This window comes from Sminthopsis crassicaudata, chromosome 3 (assembly GCF_048593235.1).
Source record: "Sminthopsis crassicaudata isolate SCR6 chromosome 3, ASM4859323v1, whole genome shotgun sequence".
NCBI lineage: Eukaryota > Metazoa > Chordata > Mammalia > Dasyuromorphia > Dasyuridae > Sminthopsis > Sminthopsis crassicaudata.
In genome coordinates, this window is record NC_133619.1 from 637,771,147 (window position 1) to 637,794,771 (window position 23,625).

Consider the following 23,625-nt stretch of genomic DNA (forward strand, 5'->3'; position numbering starts at 1 on the left):
AGGCATCATTCTTAACAATTCCCCATTTTCTGTTTTGTTTTTATTGCTTCAAGTAACAGGTTATTTCAGCCTTCCAGATAAATTTCATAGTCTCTTCAAAGATGAAGAATGATGATATGGTGTGATGTGTATTTGGACATACAATGTATAAAACTTGTCCTCCAATATATATATTTTGTACATACATTGCAAATGGACAAAGAGCTGGGTCCATAATTGTAAAGGAAAAAGAAAGCAGAAACAATTGATTTGGGAAATTGCAGTATTATTTTATTTTAATAACTTTAAGCTTCTCCCAGAAACAAAAGCTCCCAAGAACAATAACCTTTATATGTTTATAAAAAGTGCAAAACACTTTATGTACATTGATTTGATTCTCCCAAAAATTTTGTTTAGAAAGTTTTATAAGTATTATTAGCTCTGTTTTATACAAATTGACAAATTAAATAATTTGCTCTAGTTCACATAAATTCACAGAGGGGAAGATACTTGGCTAAAGAGTCATTGGGTAGAAGAAGCAGTTCAATGGCAGTCATCCTGAAGTCAGGATGACCTGAGTTCAGATCCAGCCTCAGACACTTAACACTTCCTACATGTTGGGACCCTGGATCTCTTAAAATCAGCTGGAGTCAGGATAATTAAAAGTCTTGGTCTTTTGCTGTCGAGGTCAGGAGATTAGATCTAGCAATCTCCACACGTCCTTCCTCTCTCTCCACCTCCAGGAGAATGAATCGATCTCCTCCCCCTACTCCACCCACTCATGTCACTTTCCCTTCTTTGTCCACACCCACTGATACAGCCAGCACAGAAAATAGTTGGGGAGGGTCATCCTTCAAACATGTTAATAGAGAATTGTCCAATTGGCAATTAGTCTCAAGTGCTCCATTATCCAAGTGCATTTGCTCAGTCCTAGTCTTTTACACCTACCTGTGTGGGCAAGTCATTTAACCTCAATTGCCTCTGTAAAAAGAGAAAAGTAAATTAAGAATCTTGGGTAGACCAGAGGAAAGATTTTAGGTTCCTGATTTTCCAGATGATGAAAAGCTCTTTCATACACTAATGGAAAGACTAAGAAATGGGAAAAGAAAAGGGAAAGAGGAGAAAAGAAAAGAGCTGAAGAGGGACAAGAAATTATGGGAGAAAGAAAAGGAGAGAGAAGATATAGGATAGAGAAAGAAAAAGAATGTTGACAGGGGGCAAACAGAAAGAGAAATGGAGAACAAGGAAAAGATGGAAGGTGTGGGAAGAGGCAAAAGTCTGACTGGAGGGAGAAGGGGAGAGGATGAAGGGAAGAGATGTAGGAGGAGAGAGGGGAAAGGGCAGCATATAATGGGGAAAAGAGAATAGGATGAAAGGGGGAAAGAATTATGAGGATGGAAGGAGAGGAAGCGGAGGAAAGAGCAATTGCAAGATAGGATGGAGGGAGCAAATATGGAGGAGGATTGGGGAAATGATAGGTAGGGAGATGGGAAAAGTTGGGAGAGGGAGAAAGAGGAAGAGGGAAAAGAGTTAGGGGGAGAAGAAAGAGAGGGAAGGGATCAGAAGAAGAAGAGGCGGAACCAGAGAGAAAGATGAGGAGAGAGAAACAGAGACAAAGGGGGAAGAACAGAGAGAACAGGGGATAGAAAGAGATAAGAGAAGACAGGAATGGAGGGGGAGGAGGACAGAAAAATGATGGGTCGGTCCAAAAAGGAAGTATAATATAGAGATGGAGGAAGAGATGAGAATAGGCCGGGAGGGAGGGGAAGAGAAAGGTGCTGGGGAAGGGAAAAGAGACAGGGAAAATTGATCTAAATAGAGAAGGTAAGGGAAAGATTTGGAGAAAATTTGGTAGGGTAAGAAAGGGGAGAAAGAAGAAGCTGAGAGTAAAAGATTGGAGGGGAGACGGAGGAAAAAGGGAGAGATGCGCTGGAGAAGGAGAGCCGGCATAAAGAGATCCAAGGGAGAAAGAAGGGAAGGAAAAGGGGGCGTGTTGGAAGGAAAGGGGGAGATGTGCCGGGAAGAGGCCGCGAGGAGGGAAGTTGCGCACCCGGGGCGAGCTCAGGAGCTGCTGCTTTTGTGGAACCACTGGCTACAAGAGCCGCTTGCTGTCAACCTCCCTTAGGCTGAACCTTGCTCTTTCAGTTTCCCTTTCCTGGTACCCCCCTTCTTACCTGAAGACACCTGGCCCCGCCCCTTCCGCAGCGGGATTTTTGGAATCTGTTTCCACTTTTCATACATCAGAGGATTATCCGGCTCTGCCGCTTAAAAGTGCAGGGATGAAGCGGTCTCCTGCATCACTTGTCACCTCACTTCTCCAAGGCCATGAGGACTCCGCAGACTCTCCCGCTGCTGCTTTGTGCCCTGATGTCAGGGGCGATTTCGAAGTCCCTGGCCCCGACTCCCAGCAGCCTTCCCCCCGAGAGGAGCTTCCAGATCAGCCACTTCAAGTCTCTTTCGCCTCGGGAGCTGGAAACCTTCAAGGTGGCCCAGAATGCCTACGTGAGTTCCTGGAGTGATTTTTGTACCCCACTCCTCCCATCCCTCACTTCCCGGGGTCTAACCTCGACCTCTTTTACTGCGCTCTAATATTATCTCTGGCACTGAGATCTAACCTTCATTTTTCCTTCTTGAACTCTGTCGCTTTCTCTGTTTCTAACCTCCGTCCTACATCGCAAGGACCTAGAAGAGTCACAAGCCTTTAACTCTTTCCTCTTCATCCCCCAAAGGAGAAGATCATGATTCAGACGGAGAGGAAATGTAGCTCCCGATTCTTCCACAGAAACTGGGACCTTCGGCAGCTGCCGGTAAGAAGGGGCGCTCCCCACCTGTCAGTCCCCCATCGCCTGTCTCCGAAATCTGTAGCCTCCCCATTTCTCTTCCCCCATCTGTCGGTCCTCCCCGTCTCCTTCCCCTGTCCCCTTCATCAGCCTCTCCCTCACATCGCCTCTCATCTCTCCCCTCACAGCCGTCCGTCCGGCCCCTGGTCTTACAGGCTGAGCTGAAATTGACTCTGAACGTCTTGAAAGCCGTAACCAAGCCTGAGCTGGACAGAGTTCTGGCTCAACCCCTACAAACGCTCAGCCACATCTACCAAGAGATCCAAAGCTGTGTGAGTACTGGAGGATGGGCGGGGCTCCCCTGGACCAATGGGCATGGAGCTGTTCCCTGTCTCTCAGGCGCCTCTGTCCCTTGCAGTGAGGCTGAGAGGCTGCAATACCTGGATTCCTCCCTCTCCCCCCACCCATCAAGTACCCGAGTTCCCCTTCTCTTTTATCAAGTCCATCCTCTCCCTACACAGGTTACTTCCAGGCCCTCTAAGGAACACAGGCCTCCAGGCCGCCTGAAGAATTGGCTGAACAAGCTCAGTGAGGCCAGAAAGGTGAGTCAGGAAAGCTTCAGATCTACGGAGGGCACCCGGGGATGGAGGGGAGGAGTCAGAGGGGACCCCAGAGCCTGGGCAGCAAGAGACTCTGCCCACCCCCCAGAGAGGAGGAGGACTCTGGATTGCCCAGAGGAACCTTACCCCTGTGTCTCTTCTCTTTAGGAGCCTTACAATTGCCTAGAAGCATCGATCATGCTCAATCTCTCCGGAATCCTGATCCAAGACCTCCGATGTGTAGCCTATGGGGACCTCTGTTGAAGATGCAGACTCAACCTGATGTCTGAGCCTGGACTTTTGCACTCCAAACTTTATTTATGGACCAATACCCTTCTAATATATTTATTCCTTCCACCCCCCAACAACCACATACTTTATATGCCACAGGATAGTTTTGTGCTTTTGTATTTTTTTTTCTATATTTTGTTAAATAAATAAGAAAACACAAAAAAATCGAAGGCCTGTCTGTTGTTTTGTAGTTGTTTTCTGTGTGACAGTTTGTGGCTATGAGCTAGTGTGGTTGTGGATTTCTGTGTATCTGTGAGCAGGTGGGATTGTGGATTTGTGGGTTTGTGTGTGTACTTGAGGATCTGTGTATGGCTGTGAACAGGTAGGGTTATGGATTTGTGAGCACAGTTGTGGGTTTGTGTATATAGTCAAAAGGTCTGAGTATGGCCGTGAGCTGTTGGGATTGTGAGTCTGTCTATGTGTGTGTATGTAGTTGTAGGTTTGTGTATGGCTGTGAGCTGGTGGGATTATGGATTTGTATGTATGGCTATAATGTGGGAATGTGGGAATGTGTTCAGTGACCTGGATCTCAGTGTGGGTGCAGTCTGGGTCTCCTTTGACCTTTCTTGTGGGCTCCACTTTGCTGGGAAAGTAGTACCTGGGATGGAAAATTAGATGATTGCATCGAATAGGGTCTCAAGTCAATCAATACTGGCTGACTCTGAGTGAGCCCCTTGGGCATAGGTGATAGGGACCGGGCAGTCAGGGTGCCCTCTTAGAGGAGCCAGCTGGATGCTGGAGTTGGGAGACCATTAGACATAAGGAGACTTCTTGATTCAGTGTCCTCCCATCAGAAAGAAGACAGTCCATGGGATTTGTGCAGAACAAAGACCTTATGGTATTTACACACTAATTTGGTTCTTCCTCTTCCCCAATCAGATCAATTGAAGATAGAGCATAAAGTAAGGGGGGAGCAGAAAACAGAGTAATGAAGGAAATGCTTATTAAATAACAAATTATTGCAGAGATTTCTGACCTTACCCAGAATATGGGCTACCTATCATGTCAAGTTGCAGTTGTTTCCCCATCCAAATAGAAAAACCTTTCAAAGAGATTCTAGTCCCAAGAAATCCAATCTTCTCTGTTTTAGTCTGCCAAAACTGAGTAGAGGCAGACCCCCTTTTGTCAAGACTTCCCATGTAGGGGTAGTTTGGATAAGAGTGAAGTCCCTTTGTCTAATACTGAGTGATCCAATCAAGTTTCCCCATTCCCTCATTAGAATAAGCCCACCTCTCATTATAATATTCATTCTTCTCATTAATTGTTAACCTATCACAGTTATTGCCATCCTTAAGAACAACTAGTCTTCCAAGTGTATATGAGCATTGACTGGATTCTATAAGTGGTCTCTGGCACTCAGAAATGCTTCTGACCTAAAGGGCAAAGACCACTTTAAAATAATTAGCTGCTATATGTATATGTGTGTGTGTGTGGGCGGTGAGTGTGAATATATATATCTGTGCTTACCAGTAGCTTACTTGGGAAAGGTGTAGGGAGAATAAAAGTGTAACCTACAGGGAACCAAAGGTAAACCCTCATGAATATTTTTTCAATGGTTATATATGCTTTCTTGAAATGAAAATTTTCTACATTTTGAATCTCTCTGATGTTCTGCTGGGCACATGTTTTGTTTTGTTTTTTTACTTTCCTTTTTTGTCCTTTTTCTTTATGTTAAAATACATATTAAATCCAATATATATATTTATACAATATATGTATTTATACATATATTTATACAGTTATCTTGTTGCACAAGAAAAATTAGATCAAGAAGGAAGAAATAGAAAAACTGAGGAAGAAAACAAAATGCAAGCAAATAATGACAGAGAAAGTGAGAATGCTATGTTGGGGTCCACACTCTGCTCCCACAGTTCTCTCTCTAGTGTAGGTGGGTCTCTACATCACTGAACAAGTGGAACTGGTTTGAATCATCTCATTGTTGAAGAGAGCCACATCCATCAGAATTGATCATGGTATAGTCTTGTATAATTATCTCCTGGTTCTGCTCATTTCACTCAGCATTAGTTCATGTAAGTCTCTCCAAGTCTCTCTGAAATCATACTGCTGATCATTTCTTACAGAACACTCATATTCCATAACATTCAGATACCACAATTTATTCAGTCATTCTTTAATTGATGGCCATCCACTCAGTTTCCATTTTCTGGCCACTATGAAAAGAGCTGCCACAAACATTTTTGCAAATGTGGGTCCCTTTCCCTCCTTTATGATCTCTTTGGAATATAAGCCCAGTAGTAACACTGCTGAATCAAAGGATATGCACAGTTTATAATTTTTTTGAGAATAGTTCCAAAGTGCTCTCCAGAATGGTTGGATTTGTCCACATTTCCAACAATATGGTAACAATATGGTATCAGTGTCCCAATTTTTCCAAATCCCCTTCACCATTCAACATCATCTTTTCCTGTCATCTTGGCTAATCTAGAGGTATGTAGTGTTATCTCAGAATTGTCTTAATTTGCTTTTCTCTGATCAATAGTGATTTGGAGCACCTTTTCATGTGACTGCAAATAATTTCAATTTCTTCATCTGAAAATTGTCTGTTCATATCCTTTGACCATTTATCACTTGAAGAATGACTTGAACTATTATAAATTTGAGTCAATTCTCTATATATTTTAAAAATAAGGCCTTTATCATATTCTTTGTATGTGAAGATGTTTTCCCAGTTTATTGCTTCCCTTCTAATCTTGTCTGCATTAGTTTTGTTTTATCCAATAACTTTTTAACTTAATTTAATGAAAATTATTTATTTTGTAATCAATAATGATCTTCAATTCTTTGGTCTTCTGTCCTCTTTCTAGATTTTTAAAAATTATTTTGTATTTAGGTCAATAAAAAAGATGTGCTAGCAATAATCTAATTATTAATTACCCAGAAGCTAAGTCTGTTGAACTTTTTATGTCATAGTAAGCAGGTAATAAGACATCATCAGAGTGAAAGTCACTGTATCCTATTATCTCTTTAGGAAGTGTGAAGGGTCCCTGATTAAATTGGAAGGGAATCCAAGCATTGGATACTTGAAAATCGGATATGACCTCGGTATCTCTGAGAAGACAAAGCCTGCTGCCTTTGATGAGAGCTAAGCAGTTCTAGGAAGAAGTTTGATTCCCAACTTTGTGAATCACAGCACTTTCACTTCTACCAGAGGAAAGGGCAGGGCCATAGTGGAGCCAGTGATTGATTTTTTCCCTCCCTCCATCATCAAGCCATGACTTTTTGCAGAGGCACTATTAATATAGGAGGATATGCCATAACCAATTCAAAATCTGGTTTAGCCCACAACTCCCTGGGTTGCTTCTGGACTCAGTCAGTCTTCCACCATGAAATGGCCTTTTTCACTCTAAATGTTTCACAGGTAGTCAGTAACCATTTATTAAATGCTTACTGGATTTCAGGCATTAAGCTCTAGAAATTAAAAAAAAAAAAAAAAAGGTAAGGAATAATCATCTGATGGATGAATTCATCACTGAATCTTTTTTTTCAGGAAACACCAGTGCCACCCAAGCTGATTTTAAAATTTATTTTAATAGTATTTTATTTTTTCCAAATACATGCAAAGATAGTTTGGTTCCCCCCCCCCCCCAAGTTGGGGTTAAGTGACTTGCCCAGGGTCACACAGCTAGGAAGTGTTAAGTGTCTGAGACCACATTTGAACTCCGGTCCTCCTGAATTCAAGGCTGGTGCTCTATCCACTTCACCACCTAGCTGCCCCGATAGTTTTTTTTTTAATTAAAATTTTTTATTTTCTCCAAAGAGATCTTAAAGGAGGGAAAGGACCCACAGGTTAAAAAAAATGTGTGTACTATCCCTTTTAGTAGTAGCAAAAAACTGGAAATTGAGTAGATGGATGCCCATCAATTGCAGAATGGCTGAATAAATTGTGGTATATAAATGTTATGGAATGTCATTGTTCTGTAAAAAATGACCAGCAGGATGATTTCAGAGACGTCTGGAGAGACTTACATGAACTGATGCTGAGGGAAGTAGAAGTAGGAGATCATTGTACACATTGATCAATTCTGATGGTAGTGGCTCTCTTCAACAATGAGATGACTCAAACCAGTTCCAATGATCTTGTGATAGAGAGAGCCATTTGCCCTCAGAGAAGGGACTGTGGGAATTGAGTGTGGATCACAACATAGTGTTTTCACTCTTTGTTTGTTGTTTACTTGCATTTTATTTTCTTAAAGTTTTTTTCCTTTTTATTATGCCCAAAAAGTTATCAAACTGTGTATATCCTTTGATCCAGCACTGCTACTACTGGGCTTATATCCCAAGGAAATAATACTAAAGAAGGGAAAGGGACCTGTATGTGCCAAAATGTTTGTGGCAGCCCTTTTTGAAGTGGCTAGAAACTGGAAAATGAATGGATGCCCCTTAATTGGAGAATGGTTGGGTAAATTATGGTATATAAATGTTATGGAATGTTATTGTTCTGTAAGAAATGACCAGCAGGATGAATACACGGAGGCTTGGAGAGACTGACAGGAACTGATGCTGAGTGAAATGAGCAGAACTGGGAGATCATTATACACTTCAACAACAATACTATATGAGGATGTATTCTGATGGAAGTGGATATCTTCAACATAGAGAAGATCTAATCCAGTTCCAATTGATCAATGATGGACAGATTCAGCTACACCCAGAGAAGGAACACTGGGATATGAATGTAAACTGTTTGCATTTTTTTTTTTTGCTCCCCAGCTTATTTTTACCCTCCGAATCCAATTCTTCCTTTGCAACAACAACAACAACAAAAATTTGGTTCTGCACACATATATTGTACCTAGGATATACTATAACATATTTAATATGTATAGGAGTGCCTGCCATCTAGGGGAGGGGGTGGAGGGAAGGATGTGAAAAATTCGGAACAGAAGGGAGTACAAGGGATAATGTTGTAAAAAATCTGTGCATATGTACTGTCAAAAAAAGTTATAATTATAAAATTAATTTAAAAAAATAAATAAATAAAAGTTTTTTCTTTTTGATTTGATTTTTCTTGTGTGTGAAGCAAGATAATTGTATAAGTATGTATGCATATATTGAATTTAATGTATATTTTACATGCTTAACATATATTAGATTACTTGCCATCTAGGGGAGAGGATGGAGGAAACAGGGGGGGAAACTGAAACACAAGATTTTCAAGGGTTAATGTGGAAAAATAATCCAACCATATATTTTTTCTTTTTTTCCCCCAAGCATATATTTTTAAAAAGCTTTAATAAAAAACTTTTTATTTTCAAAATATATGCCTATCGTTTCAACAATGAGTTGATTTGGGCCATTTCCAATGATCTTGTGATAGAGACAGTCATTTGCACCTAGTGAAAGGACTGTGAGAAATCAGATTGCATCACAACATAGTGTTTTCACTCTTTTTGTTGTTGTTTGCTTGCATTTTGTTTTCTTTCATATTTTTTTCCTTTTTGATCTGGTTTTTCTTGTGCAGTATGATCATTGTGGAAATAAGTATAGAAAAATTACACATGTTTAACATATATTGGATTGCTTGCTGTGAGGGATGTAGAAGACTCTTATCCAAAATGATTACTCAGAAATCACTCAGTAGAAGGCAGAAAAGTTGTTTATTGAAAACCTCCAGAGGATGACCCGTCCCATCAAGAGATAAGAAAAAGAAAGCTCAAGGTAAGAGGGCTAAAGAAGTAGTAAAGATACATAGCTTTTCGACAAGAAATTACATCACAAGGAAGAGAGCATTGAGAAGGGGAGGAGGAGGCATCTAATTGGTTATTGCTATTTGGAGAGATTGGAACGGAAGGTTTCTCTTTCCTAAAAAACTCCTGATTTCTAGAAAATAGAAAATTAGTCCTTCAGGCTCAATCAAGCAGATAGTAGTCCAGCTAATAGACTAAATATCGATAAATGTCAAATACTGATAAATGTCATCAGTTCAGCTTAAGTAAATACGGTTATAGCTGGCCAAGGCTCAAGTAAATATGGGCCTGCACATATTATACAGGTCATAGGGGAAACACAGAAATAATGAAAATGAAATACAGAAAAAGAATTCACATATTCTTGTAAGTTCTTCACCTTATCTTGCTCTATTCCCCACATTTGCCATCTAGGGGAGGGGGTAAAGAAAAGGAAGGGAAGAAAATTTGAAACACGAGTTTTTGCAAGGGTAAATGTTGAAAATCATCTATGCATATGTTTTGCAAATAAAAGTTTTAATAACAAAAGAAAATAATTAAAAACATACATGCATAATTAGTATTAATATTCACCCTTGCAAAATGCAAAGATAACTTTCAACATTCACTTCTGTAAAATTTTGTCCAAATTTTTCTTCCTGTCTTCCCCTCTCTCCCGACCCAAGAGAGTAAGCAATCTGATACAGATTAAACATGAGCAATTTTCTAAACATATTTCCACATTTTTCATCTTTTCCAAGAAAAAACAGATAAAAAGGTAAAAAAAAAAAAATGAGAAAAAACAAGGAAACAAACAATAATAACAACAAAAAGATGAAAATAATCTCCTTTCATTCATATTCAGTCTTCATAGTTCTCTCTCTGGACGCACATGGTATTTTCTATCCCAAGTCTATTGGAATTGCCTGGAATCTGCGCATTATTTAGAAGAGCCAAATCCAGGACAGTTGACCATGACATAATCTTGTTGTTACTGTGTGCAGTGTTACTCCAGTTCTGCTCATTTCCCTTAGAATCAGTTCATAAGTCTTTCCAGATCAAATACTATTCAAATCAGATTCTAGCCCCTGACTCCCCAGGCTCTTTCCAGATTTCTTGCTTGGAGTACCTCCTGCCCATATTTTTAGCCACTCTCCCCTACTCCACTTTCCCTAGTTGTCTTCCCTCTTTAGAAGAGAAGCTTCCAGAGGGCAGGGACTTCCTTTTATTTTGTTTATATTTAGCACTAGGTCTGACACCTAGTAAACACTTAATAAATGTTATTTCCCCCCTAGCTATTGCTTTTTCTTTTAGTAATTTGGATTTTTTTCATATCTCTGTTGATAACTTGGTTTCTTTCCTTTGAGAACTGCCTGTTCATATCAATGGGCCACTTCTTAATAGGGGAAGAAATTCACCATTTTTCTTTACAATACTGTTCAGGATATACAATGATTCTTTTTGGAAAAAAAATAGATTGGTAACTTTTGTTTTAATATCACTTATGTTTTCCCATGTACCTTTCATCCTGTCCTTTCCAGAGAGTCATATATGAACATTTTTTTTTAAGAGAAAGGAAAAAAATCAAAAGTGATTATGGAATCACTTGAAAAATCTGACTGTGCAAGCATTGCTCTACACCCTTGGCCTCCCAGGCTTGTTCTTTGCAATGCTGGACTATTTTTTCATGATTGTGGCAGTTCTTTTCATTTACTCTGTGTTGTCAACCCAACAGGCCCTTTTAAGCTGCTCTGTCAGGCAGTGTACTAAGCACTGGGGATACAAAGAAAAACAAAAGACAGTCCTTCAAGGATCTCACAGTCTACTGACTATAGGGAACAAGAAGCAAATGACCAGCTAAAAATAAGCTAGTCACAAGTTGAATTAAAGATAATCAACAGAAGAAAAGCACCTGGTTTTAAGGAAAGGCTCCTTAGAGAAAGTGAGATTTTAGCTTTGACTTGAAGGAAGCCAGTCAAGCCAAGAAGCAGAGATGAGGAGGTAGAAAGTTCCAGACATGGGGAAGGATGCCCAATGAAAATGCCAGAGAACATAGATTACCTGCTTGAAAGAAGAGCAAGGAAAACTGTCAGTGGAAAACAAAGCAAAGGGAAGGGAGAAATATGTAGTAAGTCTAGAAAGGGAAGCAGACACCAGGTTAGGAAAGCCTTCAAACAGAGGATTTTATCATTGATCCTGGAGAAAACAGGAAACCTCAGATTCATTGTCCTTTAGTATATTTTTTCCTTGACTCTGCTTGTTTTAGTCTGCCTCCATTCATTTAAGTTATAAGGCAGTTAAAGTCCATTATATTCATGTACCATATTGTATTTAGCCATTCCATGATTAATGGGCAGGGACAGTTGGGTAGGGAAGCAGATAGAATATTTGGTTTGGAATCAGGAAGACTCATCATAAATTCATTTGAAATACCTACTGGCTGTGTGACCTCAAACAAGTCATTTACCTTGTTTGCCTTGTTTGCCTTTGTTCGTCTATAAAATGATCTGGAAAAGGAAATGGCAAACTGATATCTTTGCCAAGAAAAAAAAAAAAAACGCAAAATAGGGTCACAGAGAGTCAGAATGAAACATTTAACAAAAGTCAATGGACATTTATTTTGTTTCCAGTTATTTTTTACTACCAAAAAAAGTGAAAAGTAGCTGGATGGTATAGTAGTTAAAGTATGGTTCTTGGAGTCAGTAGGACCTGAGTTCAAATGTGACCAGACACTTAACACTTCCTAGCTATGTGACCCTAGGTAAGTCACTTAACCCTAACTTTTTCAAGAAAAAAAAAAAAGATGTAATATTTTGGTGTATATAAATCCTTATTTCATATCAATGAAATCTCTGGGGTATATGTCTAGCAATGGACTCTGGGTCAAAGAGCATGGACTAAAAGCTAAAAAGCTTAATTTGCATAAAACACAGTTGCTCTTTTAAATGGTTGTACTAATTCACAACTCCACCAACAATGCATTTATGTACTATCTAATACTTGTCCAAAAACTGACTTTTTCCAGTTGTTGTCATCTTTGACAGATCTCTGGAGAGGAAGTAAAACCTCAGAGTTGTTTTGAATTGCCTTCTACTTAAATAGTGATTTGAGGAATTTTCTTATGTGATTGTATTTATTTGTAATTTTTCTTCTGAGAACTGTGCACTGTTCTAAGAACTTTTGACCATGTATCTGTTGGAGAACTGTCTATTAAAGTTAAGTACACTGGTGGGGGTTGGTGAGCTATAGTTTTTGAAGAGCAAATCCATAGGCAGTTCTGTGAATCTGAAGTAGTAGCCACTTCCTTCTCCACCTTCCAACTTTTATTCCCAGCCTGAGATCTATCCTGATACCTGCAAGTACCAAATTGGGAAGAATCAACTAAAGAAGTGTAGATTCCATAGAAAGGAGATTACTGTGACATTTTTACTTTCTCGGGATGATGTCTACACAACAGGGTAGTAGCACAAGTCTTGAGGAGATTGGGTGACCCTGAAAACAACATCAAATTCAGATCTTTTCCATTAAGAGATGTTGGGTTTTCTCTTTCTGCACTGGTTTATTTAGCATTTTATGTGTGTTTTCTACATGATCAAATAAAAGTCACCTCATCCCTACAGTTCATATTATACATTAAATATCTGTATGAGTTGGGGACTGTATACATTTAGAGAAACTGAGTCATGGGCTATGATTTATTTTGGAGTCTTTCCTGGATTAATTCCAGGAATGTGTGTGGGGAAGATTAAAGAAAAGAAAGTGAATTCTTTGGAGTTCTTCAGAATAGGAATATTTCATGTGAGTTTATAATTTTCATGGGGGAGTGAGGAAAGGGTTCACATGTTACAAATACACATGAAGATTAAATTATTTAAAATTAGGAAAAGATATAATGGGCAATTAAAGTAGTTTCCTCAATTTGAGTTATTGACATCCCCAAATAGAAAATGGATGAAGGAACAGATATTGACTCAGATAATAACAGTTTCTTACAGAAGTTTAGCCTCTGTAAATCAAAGGAGTCTATAAACCACTTGAGTCCATCTCATTGTCTGATCTATTTGCCAAGTAGAGAGATGTAGTAGCTAAGGGCAGTGCCAATTTTACAATAGAAAAGTGTAAAATGGTAAGGAAGAGTTTGAACAGTATCAATTCAGCAAAGCAAAGAAATTTCAAGAAAGCTTGGCAAGATATTGGCAACTAAAAACATTCATCCTGAGGACATTTAAAGATAAAAGTGGAAGATAACAAAAGATTAAAGTTGAGAGAGAGGTACATATTTTCATGTAACACTTATTGACTGTGTGTGACACTTGGTGAGTACTCCATGTGTCAACTGGGCCACAGCAGCTAGGTAAGAAGTCTAAGTCATCAATTTTAGTGTCATCATCCTGTGAAACCCCCATCAAATCAGTATCCCTTGATTCATCGGGGGAAGGGAGAGGACAGCATATTTGAATGGTCCACCAGATGGTGCTATATTCAAGTCACCAACCAAGTGGTCTCATCAGGGTCTCTTTGGCACCAAGCCTCCCCTACTGCACCAAGCAGTCTGGCTCTAAACAAATGGGCAAGTAAGCCAAAACAAAACTTGACCAAAAGTTGGATCTATTCTGAATAGATTCTGAATTTAAATTAGAGAATTATGAAATATTAAAACATTAAAATCTGAAATCATTGGTCTTCACAGAACTCAAAGTCCTCCAACCCTTCTCCTGGACTTTAGTTTATCAGCTGAAACATCCTCTTTTCTCTCAATTCATAACACTATGGCCACATAACAAAAAATGTAGGGAAAAGGATTCAGAGTGCTGTCTTGATTTTAACCCCATTTAGATTCCCAAACTTTCTTTTCATTGCCTTTATTGCCATTTTTTTTTTTTTTGAGTTGTCAGAGGGATAATTTCAAAAAACTTGTATTCTGATCCTGCAGGTCATGGGAAAGACCAAGTATGTATTTGTGGGAAATATTGGGGAGGGAAGTTGTATGTCTGAGACCCCACTTCCTCAACAGAACTATGATTAGTGGAAGATGGGGAAAGAGAGGTTGGTAGATGGGTGTTGGTATCTCTTTCCCGACCAAAGGGATTTTCAAAAGTTGAACCTTCTAGCCACTAGTCTGTCATTACCATGGGTCTTGATTATTCCAACTGCTGTAGTTGTCTAATTTGGTGGGCCCAGTTCTCCCAGGACAGCCCTGATTATAGCAAGTCCCTTCAACCTGCCCCTCTCCCCACATCTTCAAAGGGTATCAGGAAATATCTCTTGAGATCAAAGGGGAACACAAGGGAGAAAATCAATTTTATGCCAAAGCAACAGTCTCTCTTCCTTTCTCCAATGTTAGGCTTGCCCTCTTGTCATGGAGATCTAATTTTTTTTTTCTTTTTTTTTATTTATTTAATTTAATTTTTAAAAATTTTTAAATTTTATAATTATAAAATTTTTGACAGTAAAAATGCATGAGTAATTTTTTATAACATTATCCTTTGTATTAATTTTTCCAAATTTTCCCCTCCCTCCCTCTACTTTTTTTTTTTTTCATTTTTATTTTATAATTATAACATTTTTTTGACAGTACATATGCATGGGTAATTTTTTACAACATTATCCCTTGCACTTACTTCTATTCAGATTTTTTCCCTTCCTCCCCCAACCCCCTCCCCCAGATGGCAATCAGTCTTATATATGTTAAATATATTACAGTATATTCTAGATACAATATATGTGTGTAGAACCGAATTTCTTGTTGCACAGGAAGAATTGGATTCAGAAGGTAAAAATAACAGTTTACACTCATTTCCCAGTGTTCCTTTCCCGGATGTAGCTGGTTCTGTCCATCATTAATCAATTGGAATTGGATTAGCTCTTCTCTATGTTGAAGAAATCCACTTCCATCAGCATACATCCTCGTACAGTATCATTGTTGAAGTGTATAATGATCTTCTGGTTCTGCTCGTTTCACTCAGCATCAGTTGATGTAAGTCTCTCCAAGCCTCTCTGTATTTCTCCTGTTGGTCATTTCTTATAGAACAATAATATTCCATAACATTCATATACCATAGTTTACCCAACCATTCTCCAATTGATGGACATCCATTCATCTTCCAGCTTCTAGCCACTATGAAAAGGGCTGCCACAAACATTTTGGCACATACAGGTCCCTTTCCCTTCTTTAGTAGTTCCTTGGGGTATAAGCCCAGTAGTAGTATGGCTGGGTCAAAGGGTATGCACATTTTGATAACTTTTTGAGCATAATTCCAGATTGCTCTCCAGAATGGTTGGATTCTTTCACAACTCCACCAACAATGCATCAGTGTCCCAGTGTTCCCACAGCCCCTCCAACATTCATCATTATTTGTTCCTGTCATCTCAGCCAATCTGACAGGTGTGTAATGATACCTCAGAGTTATCTTAATTTGCATTTCTCTGATCAATAGTGATTTGGAACACTCTTTCATATGAGTGGAAATAGTTTTAATTTCATCATCTGAAAATTGTCTGTTCATATCCTTTGACCATTTATCAATTGGAGAATGGCTTGATTTCTTATAAATTAAAGTTAATTCTCTGTATATTTTGGAGATGAGGCCTTTATCAGAACCTTTAACTGTAAAAAATTTTTCCCAATTTGTTACTTCCCTTCTAATCTTGTTTGCATTAGTTTTGTTTGTGCAGAAACTTTTTAATTTGGTGTAATCAAAATGTTCTATTTTGTGATCAATAATGGTCTCTAGTTCTCCCTTGGACACAAACTCCTTCCTCCTCCACAAGTCTGAGAGGTAAACCATCCCATGTTCCTCCAATTTATTTATGATTTCGTTTTTTATGCCTAAATCTTGGACCCATTTTGATCTAATCTTAGTATGTGGTGTTAAATGTGGGTCCATGCCTAGTTTCTGCCATACTAATTTCCAGTTTTCCCAGCAGTTTTTGTCAAATAATGAATTCTTATCCCAAAATTTGGGATCTTTGGGTTTGTCAAAGATTAGATTGCTATTTTTATTCACTATCTTGCCCTGTGAACCTAACCTATGCCACTGATCAACTAGTCTATTTCTTAGCCAATACCAAATGGTTCTGGTGACTGTTGCTTTATAATATAGCTTTAAATCAGGTACACTTAGACCACCTTCCTCTGGCTTTTTTTTCATTAGTTCCCTTGCAATTCTCGACCTTTTATTCTTCCATATGAATTTTGTTGTTGTTTTTTCTAGGTCATTAAAATAGTTTCTTGGGAGTCTGATTGGTATAGCACTAAATAAATAGATTAGTTTGGGGAGTATTGTCATCTTTATTATATTCTCTCGGCCTATCCAAGAACACTGAATGTCTTTCCAATTATTTAAATCTGACTTTATTTTTGTGGCAAGTGTTTTGTAATTTTGCTCATATAATTCCTGACTCTCCTTTGGTAGATATATTCCCAAATATTTTATACTATCGACTGTTATTTTGAATGGAATTTCTCTTTGTATCTCTTGCTGTTGGATTGTGTTGGTAATGTATAAAAATCCTGAGGATTTATGTGGATTTATTTTGTATCCTGCGACTTTGCTAAAATTCTGAATTATTTCTAATAGCTTTTTAGCAGAGTCTTTGGGGTTCTCTAAGTATACCATCATGTCATCTGCGAAAAGTGACAATTTGATTTCTTCATTTCCTACTCTAATTCCTTGAATCTCTTTCTCGGCTCTTATTGCCGAAGCTAGAGTTTCTAGTACTATATTGAATAGTAATGGTGATAGTGGGCAACCTTGTTTCACTCCTGATCTTACAGGGAAAGGTTCTAGTTTATCACCATTACATATGATGTTTACTGAAGGTTTTAAATATATGCTCCTTATTATTTTAAGGAATAGTCCATTTATTCCTATACTCTCAAGCGTTTTTAGTAGGAATGGATGTTGGATTTTATCAAATGCCTTTTCTGCATCTATTGAGATGATCATATGGTTTTTATTAATTTGATTATTAATATGGTCAATTATATTAATAGTTTTCCTAATATTAAACCAGCCTAATATTAAATCCCACTTGGTCATAGTGCATTATCCTGGGGATGATTTTCTGAAGTCTATTTGCTAATATCTTATTTAAGATTTTAGCATCAATATTCATTAAGGAAATTGGTCTATAGTTTTCTTTCTCAGTTTTTGATCTACCTGGTTTAGGTATCAGTACCATGTCTGTGTCATAGAAGGAATTTGGTAGGACTCCTTCAATCCCTATTTTTTCAAATAGTTTACATAGCATTGGAGTTAGTTGTTCTTTAAATGTTTGGTAGAATTCACCTGTAAATCCATCTGGTCCTGGGGACTTTTTCTTAGGAAGTTGGTTAATAGCTTGGTCTATTTCTTTTTCTGAGATGGGACTATTTAGACTACTTACTTCTTCCTCTGTTAATCTGGGCAAGCTATATTTTTGGAGGTATTCTTCCATTTCATTTAAGTTATCGAATTTATCGGCATAAAGTTGAGCAAAGTAGCTCCTAACTATTGTTCTAATTTCCTCTTCATTAGTGGTGAGTTCACCCTTTTCATTTTCAAGACTATCAATTTGCTTTTTCTCTTTCCTTTTTTTAATCAGGTTTACTAAGGGTTTGTCTATTTTGTTGGTTTTTTCATAAAACCAACTCTTAGTTTTATTAATTAATTCAATAGTTTTTTTACTTTCAATTTTATTAATCTCACCTTTTATTTTTTGAATTTCAAGTTTTGTGTTTGTCTGGGGGATTTTAATTTGTTCCTTTTCTAGCAATTTTAGTTGTAAGCCCAGTTCGTTGGCCCTCTCTTTCTCTATTTTATGCAAGTAGGCCTGTAGAGATATAAAACTTCCCCTTATTACTGCTTTGGCTGTATCCCACACATTTTGGTATGATGTCTCATTATTGTCATTTTCTTGGGTGAAGTTATTAATTATGTCTATGATTTGCTGTTTTACCCAATCATTCTTTAGTATAAGATTATTTAGTTTCCAATTATTTTTTGGTCTATTTTCCCCTGGCTTTTTATTAAATGTTATTTTGATTGCATTATGGTCTGAAAAGGATGCATTTACTATTTCTGCCTTGCTGCATTTGATTTTGAGGTTTTTATGCCCTAGTATATGATCAATTTTTGTATAGGTTCCATGAACTGCTGAGAAGAAAGTATATTCCTTTCTGTCTCCATTTAGCTTTCGCCAAAGATCTATCATATCAAACTTTTCTAGTATTCTATTTACCTCTTTGACTTCTTTCTTATTTATTTTGTGGTTTGATTTATCTAATTCTGAGAGTGCAAGGTTGAGATCTCCTGCTATTATAGTTTTGCTATCTATTTCCTCTTGCAGCTCTCTTAATTTCTCTTTTAAGAATTTAGATGCTGCACCACTTGGTGCATACATGTTTAATATTGATACTGCTTCACTATTGATGCTGCCCTTTAGCAGGATATAATGCCCTTCCTTATCTCTTTTAATTAGATCGATTTTTGTTTTTGCTTGATCTGAGATGAGGATGGTTACTCCTGCTTTTTTTGCTTTTGCCTGAAGCATAATAGATTCTGCTCCACCCTTTTACTTTTAGTTTGAATGTCTCACCCTGTTTCAGGTGTGTTTCCTGTAAACAACATATAGTAGGACTCTGACTTTTAATCCAGTCTGCTAACTGCTTCCTCTTTATGAGGCAGTTTGCCCCATTCACATTTATGGTTAGAAGGACTAATTCTATATTGCTTGCCATCCTATTAACCCCTGCTTATGCTTTTCCCCTTTCCTTCCCTTTTACCCTCCTATCCAGTATTAAACTGGTGAACACCACTTGCTTTTCACAGCCCTCCCTTTTTAGGATCCCTCCCCCACCTTAAAGATCCTCCCCTTATTTTACCCCTTTTCCTCGAAATTACTGTATTCCCTTGCCCTTAGCTTACTCCTTCCCTTTCACTTTTCAATGAAGTGGAAGAAGTTTCACCATAAATCGAATATGTCTATTGATACACGCTATGTTCATCTCCCTCCTTTCTTTCTCTCAGATATAATAGGTTACCTTTGCCTCTTCATGAGATGTAGTACCACCACTTTACACTTTTTTATGATATAATCTCCTTTCCACCTCTAGTTGCTAAGACAAATTGTACATATGTTCTTTACATATTTTTTTGACAGAAGTATAGTTCTCAAGATTTCTTTTTACCTTTTTAGAAATCTCTTGAGTTCTGTATTTGAAGATCAAACCTTTTATGTAGGTCTGGTTTTTTCATCAAAAATAGATGGAATTCATTTATTTCGTTAAATGTCCATCTTCTTCCCTGGAAAACGATGCTCATTCTTGCTGGGTAAGTTATTCTTGGCTGCATACCAAGTTCCTTAGCCTTTCGGAATATCATGATCCAGGCCCTTCGTTCTTTTAATGTGGACGCTGCTAGATCCTGGGTTAATGGAGCTCTAATTCAACAATATATTATCCCACAGCACTGTGATGATGTTTCTCCACACTCATGGGGATGTTGTTGATGAGCAAAGCTCCTCCCTCTTTTCCATCCTCAAACAGTCAAACCCAAAGGCACTGTGTGGGCCACAGGTTAAATCTTTTCACTCTCAAGGATAGTAGAGATGCCATATCTGGACTCTAACAACATAGGCCCAGATGTGCTAAAAGAGGGGAAGATATTTGGCTAAAGAGTCACTGGGTAGAGGGACAGCTCAATGGCAGTAGATAGAGCACCGGCCCTGAAGTGAGGATGACCTGAGTTAAAATCCAGCCTCAGACACTTATCACTTCCTAATTGACTCAAGTCAATTAATACCAAATGTAACTCCTGTGGACTGTGTGTGACACTTCGTGAGTGTGCCATGTGTCACCTGGATCACAGCAGCTGTGTAAGAAGTCTAAGTCATCAATTTTAGTGTCATCATCCTGAAAACCCCCAGAAAATCAGTGTCCCTTGATTCATTGGGGGGGAGGGGAGAGGGAGGATCCAGCCTCAGACACTTACCACTTCCTACTTGTGTGGGCAAGTCAATTAATACCAAATGCCTCTGTAAAAAGGGAAAAGTTAATTAAGAATCTTGGGTAAAGCAGAGGAAAGATGTGGAGGAAATTGATAGGTTAAGAAAAGGGAGAAGGAGGAAGTTGAGAGTGAAAGATTGGAAAGGAGACAGAGGAAAAAGAGAGAGATGCGCTGGAGGAGGAGGAGTGGCAGAGACAGATCCAAGGGAGAAAGTAGGGGGGGGGGAAAGTGGGGGTGATGGGTACCGGGGAGGCGGTGTGTCCTCTTAGAGCAGCCAGCTGGATGCTGGGGTTGGGAGAGCCAGTCAAGTTATAACTCCCAGGTGCTGGAATCCCATTGCCCACCCCTGCCCCTTATCTCTTCCTGGCCAGGTTTTCCCCTTCCCACAAGGGAAGAAAGAAGGGGCGAAAAAAAGGAGGGGATGTGTGGACAGGGACAGGCTGGAGGTCTGAAAGGGGAGATGAGCCGGAAAGAGGCCAGGAGAAGGGAAGGTGCGCCCCAACCTGAGCGAGCGCAGGAGCTGCTGCTTTTGTGGAACCACTGGCTACAAGAGCCGCTTGCTGTCAGTCTGCCTTGGGCTGGACCTTGCTCTTTCAGTTTTCCTTTCCTGGTACCCGCCCTTCTTACCTGCAGACACCTGGCCCCGCCCCTTTCGCAGCGGGATTTTTGGAATCTGTTTCCACTTTTCATACATCAGGGGAATCTCCGGCTCGGCCGCTTAAAACTGCAGGGATGAAGCGGTCTCCTGCATCACTTGCCACCTCCCTTCTCCAAGGCCATGAGGACTCCGCAGACTCTCTCGCTGCTGCTTTGTGCCCTGATGTCAGGGGCGATTTCGAAGTCCCTGGCCCCGACTCCCAGCAGCCTTCCCCCCGAGAGGAGCTGCCAGATCAGCCACTTCAAGTCTCTTTCGCCTCGGGAGCTGGAAACCTTCAAGGTGGCCCAGAATGCCTACGTGAGTTCCTGGAGTGATTTTTGTACCCCACTCCTCCCATCCCTCACTTCCCGGGGTCTAACCTCGATCTCTTTTACTGGGCTCTAATACTCATCTCTCGCACTGAGATCTAACCTTCATCCTTCCTTCTTGAGCTGTCGCTTTCTCTGTTCTAACCTCCGTCCTACATCGCAAGGATCTAGAAGGGTCACAAGCCTTTAACTCCTTCCTCTTCATCCCCCAAAGGAGAAGATCATGATTCAGACGGAGAGGAAATGTAGCTCCCGATTCTTCCACAGAAACTGGGACCTTCGGCAGCTGCCGGTAAGAAGGGGCGCTCCCCACCTCTCAGTCCCCCATCGCCTGTCTCCGAAATCTGTAGCCTCCCCATTTCTCTTCCCCCATCTGTGGGTCCTCCCCGCCTTCCCCTGTCCCCTTCATTAGCCTCTCCCTCACATCGCCTCTCATCTCTCCCCTCACAGCCGTCCGTCCGGCCCCTGGTCTTACAGGCTGAGCTGAAATTGACTCTGGACGTCTTGAAAGCCGTAACCAAGCCTGAGCTGGACAGAGTTCTGGCTCAACCCCTACAAACGCTCAGCCACATCTACCAAGAGATCCAAAGCTGTGTGAGTACTGGAGGATGGGCGGGGCTCCCCTGGACCAATGGGCATGGAGCTGTTCCCTGTCTCTCAGGCGCCTCTGTCCCTTGCAGTGAGGCTGAGAGGCTGCAATACCTGGATTCCTCCCTCTCCCCCCACCCATCAAGTACCCGAGTTCCCCTTCTCTTTTATCAAGTCCACCCTCTCCCTACACAGGTTACTTCCAGGCCCTCTAAGGAACACAGGCCTCCAGGCCGCCTGAAGAATTGGCTGAACAAGCTCAGTGAGGCCAGAAAGGTGAGTCAGGAAAGCTTCAGATCTACGGAGGGCACCCGGGGATGGAGGGGAGAAGTCAGAGGGGACCCCAGAGCCTGGGCAGCAAGAGACTCTGCCCACCCCACCCCCACCCCGAGAGAGGAGCAGGACTCAGAATTCCCCAGAGGACCCTTACCCCTGTGTCTCTTCTCTTCAGGAGCCTCACAATTGCCTAGAAGCATCGATCATGCTCAATCTCTTCAGACTCCTGACCCAAGACCTCCGATGTGTAGCCTATGGGGACCTCTGTTGAAGATGCAGACCCAGCCTGAAGTCTGAGCCTGGACTTTTGCACTCCAAACTTTATTTATGGACCAATACCCTTCTAGTATATTTATTCCCTCCATCCCAACAACCACATACTTTATATGCCAGAGGATAGTTTTGTACTTTTGTATTTTTCTATATTTTGTTAAATAAATAAGAAAACACAAAGAAATTGAAGGCCTGTCTGTTGTTTTGTAGTTGTTTTCTGTGTTACAGTTTATGGCTATAAGCAAGTGTGATTGTGGGTTTTTTTGTGTAGCTGTGAGCAGGCAGGATTGTGAGTGTTTATATGTGTATGTAGTTGTAGGTTTGGGTATGGCTGTGAGCTGGTGGGATTATGGATTTGTATGTATGGCTATAAGGGGGAATGGGGGAATGTGTTCAGTGACCTGTATCTCAGTGTGGGTGCAGTCTGGGTCTCCTTTGACCTTGTGTGTGGGCTGCACTTAGCTGGGAAGATAGTACCTGGGATGGAAAATTAGATGATTGCATCGAATAGGGTCTCTAGAAAATCAATACTGGCTGACTCTGAGTGAGCCCCTTGGGCATAGGTAATAGGGACCGGGCAGTCAGGGTGCCCTCTTAGACGAACCAGCTGGATGCTGGGGTTGGGAGACCATTAGACATAAGGAGACTTCTTGATTCAGTGTCCTCCCATCAGAAAGAAGACAGTCCATGGGATTTGTGCATATTGCCTCCCTTGCAGAACAAAGACCTTATGGTATTTACACATAACTTGGTTCTTCCTCTTCCCCAATCAGATCAATTGAAGATAGAGCATAAAGTAAGGGGGGAGCAGAAAACAGGGTAATGAGGGAAATGCTTATTAAATAACAAATTAATGCAGAGATTTCTGACCTTACCCAGAATATGGACTACCTATCATGTCAAGTTGCAGTTGTTTCCCCATCCAAATAGAAAAACCTTTCAAAGAGATTCTAGTCCCAAGAAATCCAACCTTCTCTGTTTTAGTCTGCCAAAACTGAGTAGAGGCAGACCCCCTTTTGTCAAGACTTCCCATGTAGAGGTAGTTTGGATAAGAGTGAAGTCCCTTTGTCTAAGACCAAGTGATCCAATCAAGTTCCCCCATTCTCTCATTAGAATAAGCCCACCTCTCATTATAATATTCATTCTTCTCATTAATTGTTTCCTATCACAGTTATTGCCATCATTAAGAACAACTAGT

At 40.0% G+C, this 23,625-nt stretch overlaps 2 protein-coding genes across 2 annotated transcripts; both read left to right on the forward strand.

Annotated features, from left to right (window-relative positions):
- Positions 1-2,304: 2,304 nt before the first annotated feature.
- On the forward strand, positions 2,305-3,622 carry LOC141562584 (interferon lambda-3-like). The gene is made up of 5 exons (XM_074302588.1): positions 2,305-2,481; positions 2,709-2,786; positions 2,948-3,091; positions 3,281-3,361; positions 3,527-3,622. The coding sequence occupies exons 1-5, from the start codon at positions 2,305-2,307 to the stop codon at positions 3,620-3,622; spliced, it is 576 nt and encodes a 191-aa protein (XP_074158689.1).
- Positions 3,623-21,102: 17,480 nt separating this feature from the next.
- LOC141562585 (interferon lambda-3-like) lies at positions 21,103-22,543 on the forward strand. Its single transcript, XM_074302589.1, has 5 exons — positions 21,103-21,279; positions 21,505-21,582; positions 21,741-21,884; positions 22,074-22,154; positions 22,330-22,543. The coding sequence occupies exons 1-5, from the start codon at positions 21,103-21,105 to the stop codon at positions 22,423-22,425; spliced, it is 576 nt and encodes a 191-aa protein (XP_074158690.1). The 3' UTR covers positions 22,426-22,543.
- The last annotated feature ends 1,082 nt before the right edge of the window (positions 22,544-23,625 follow it).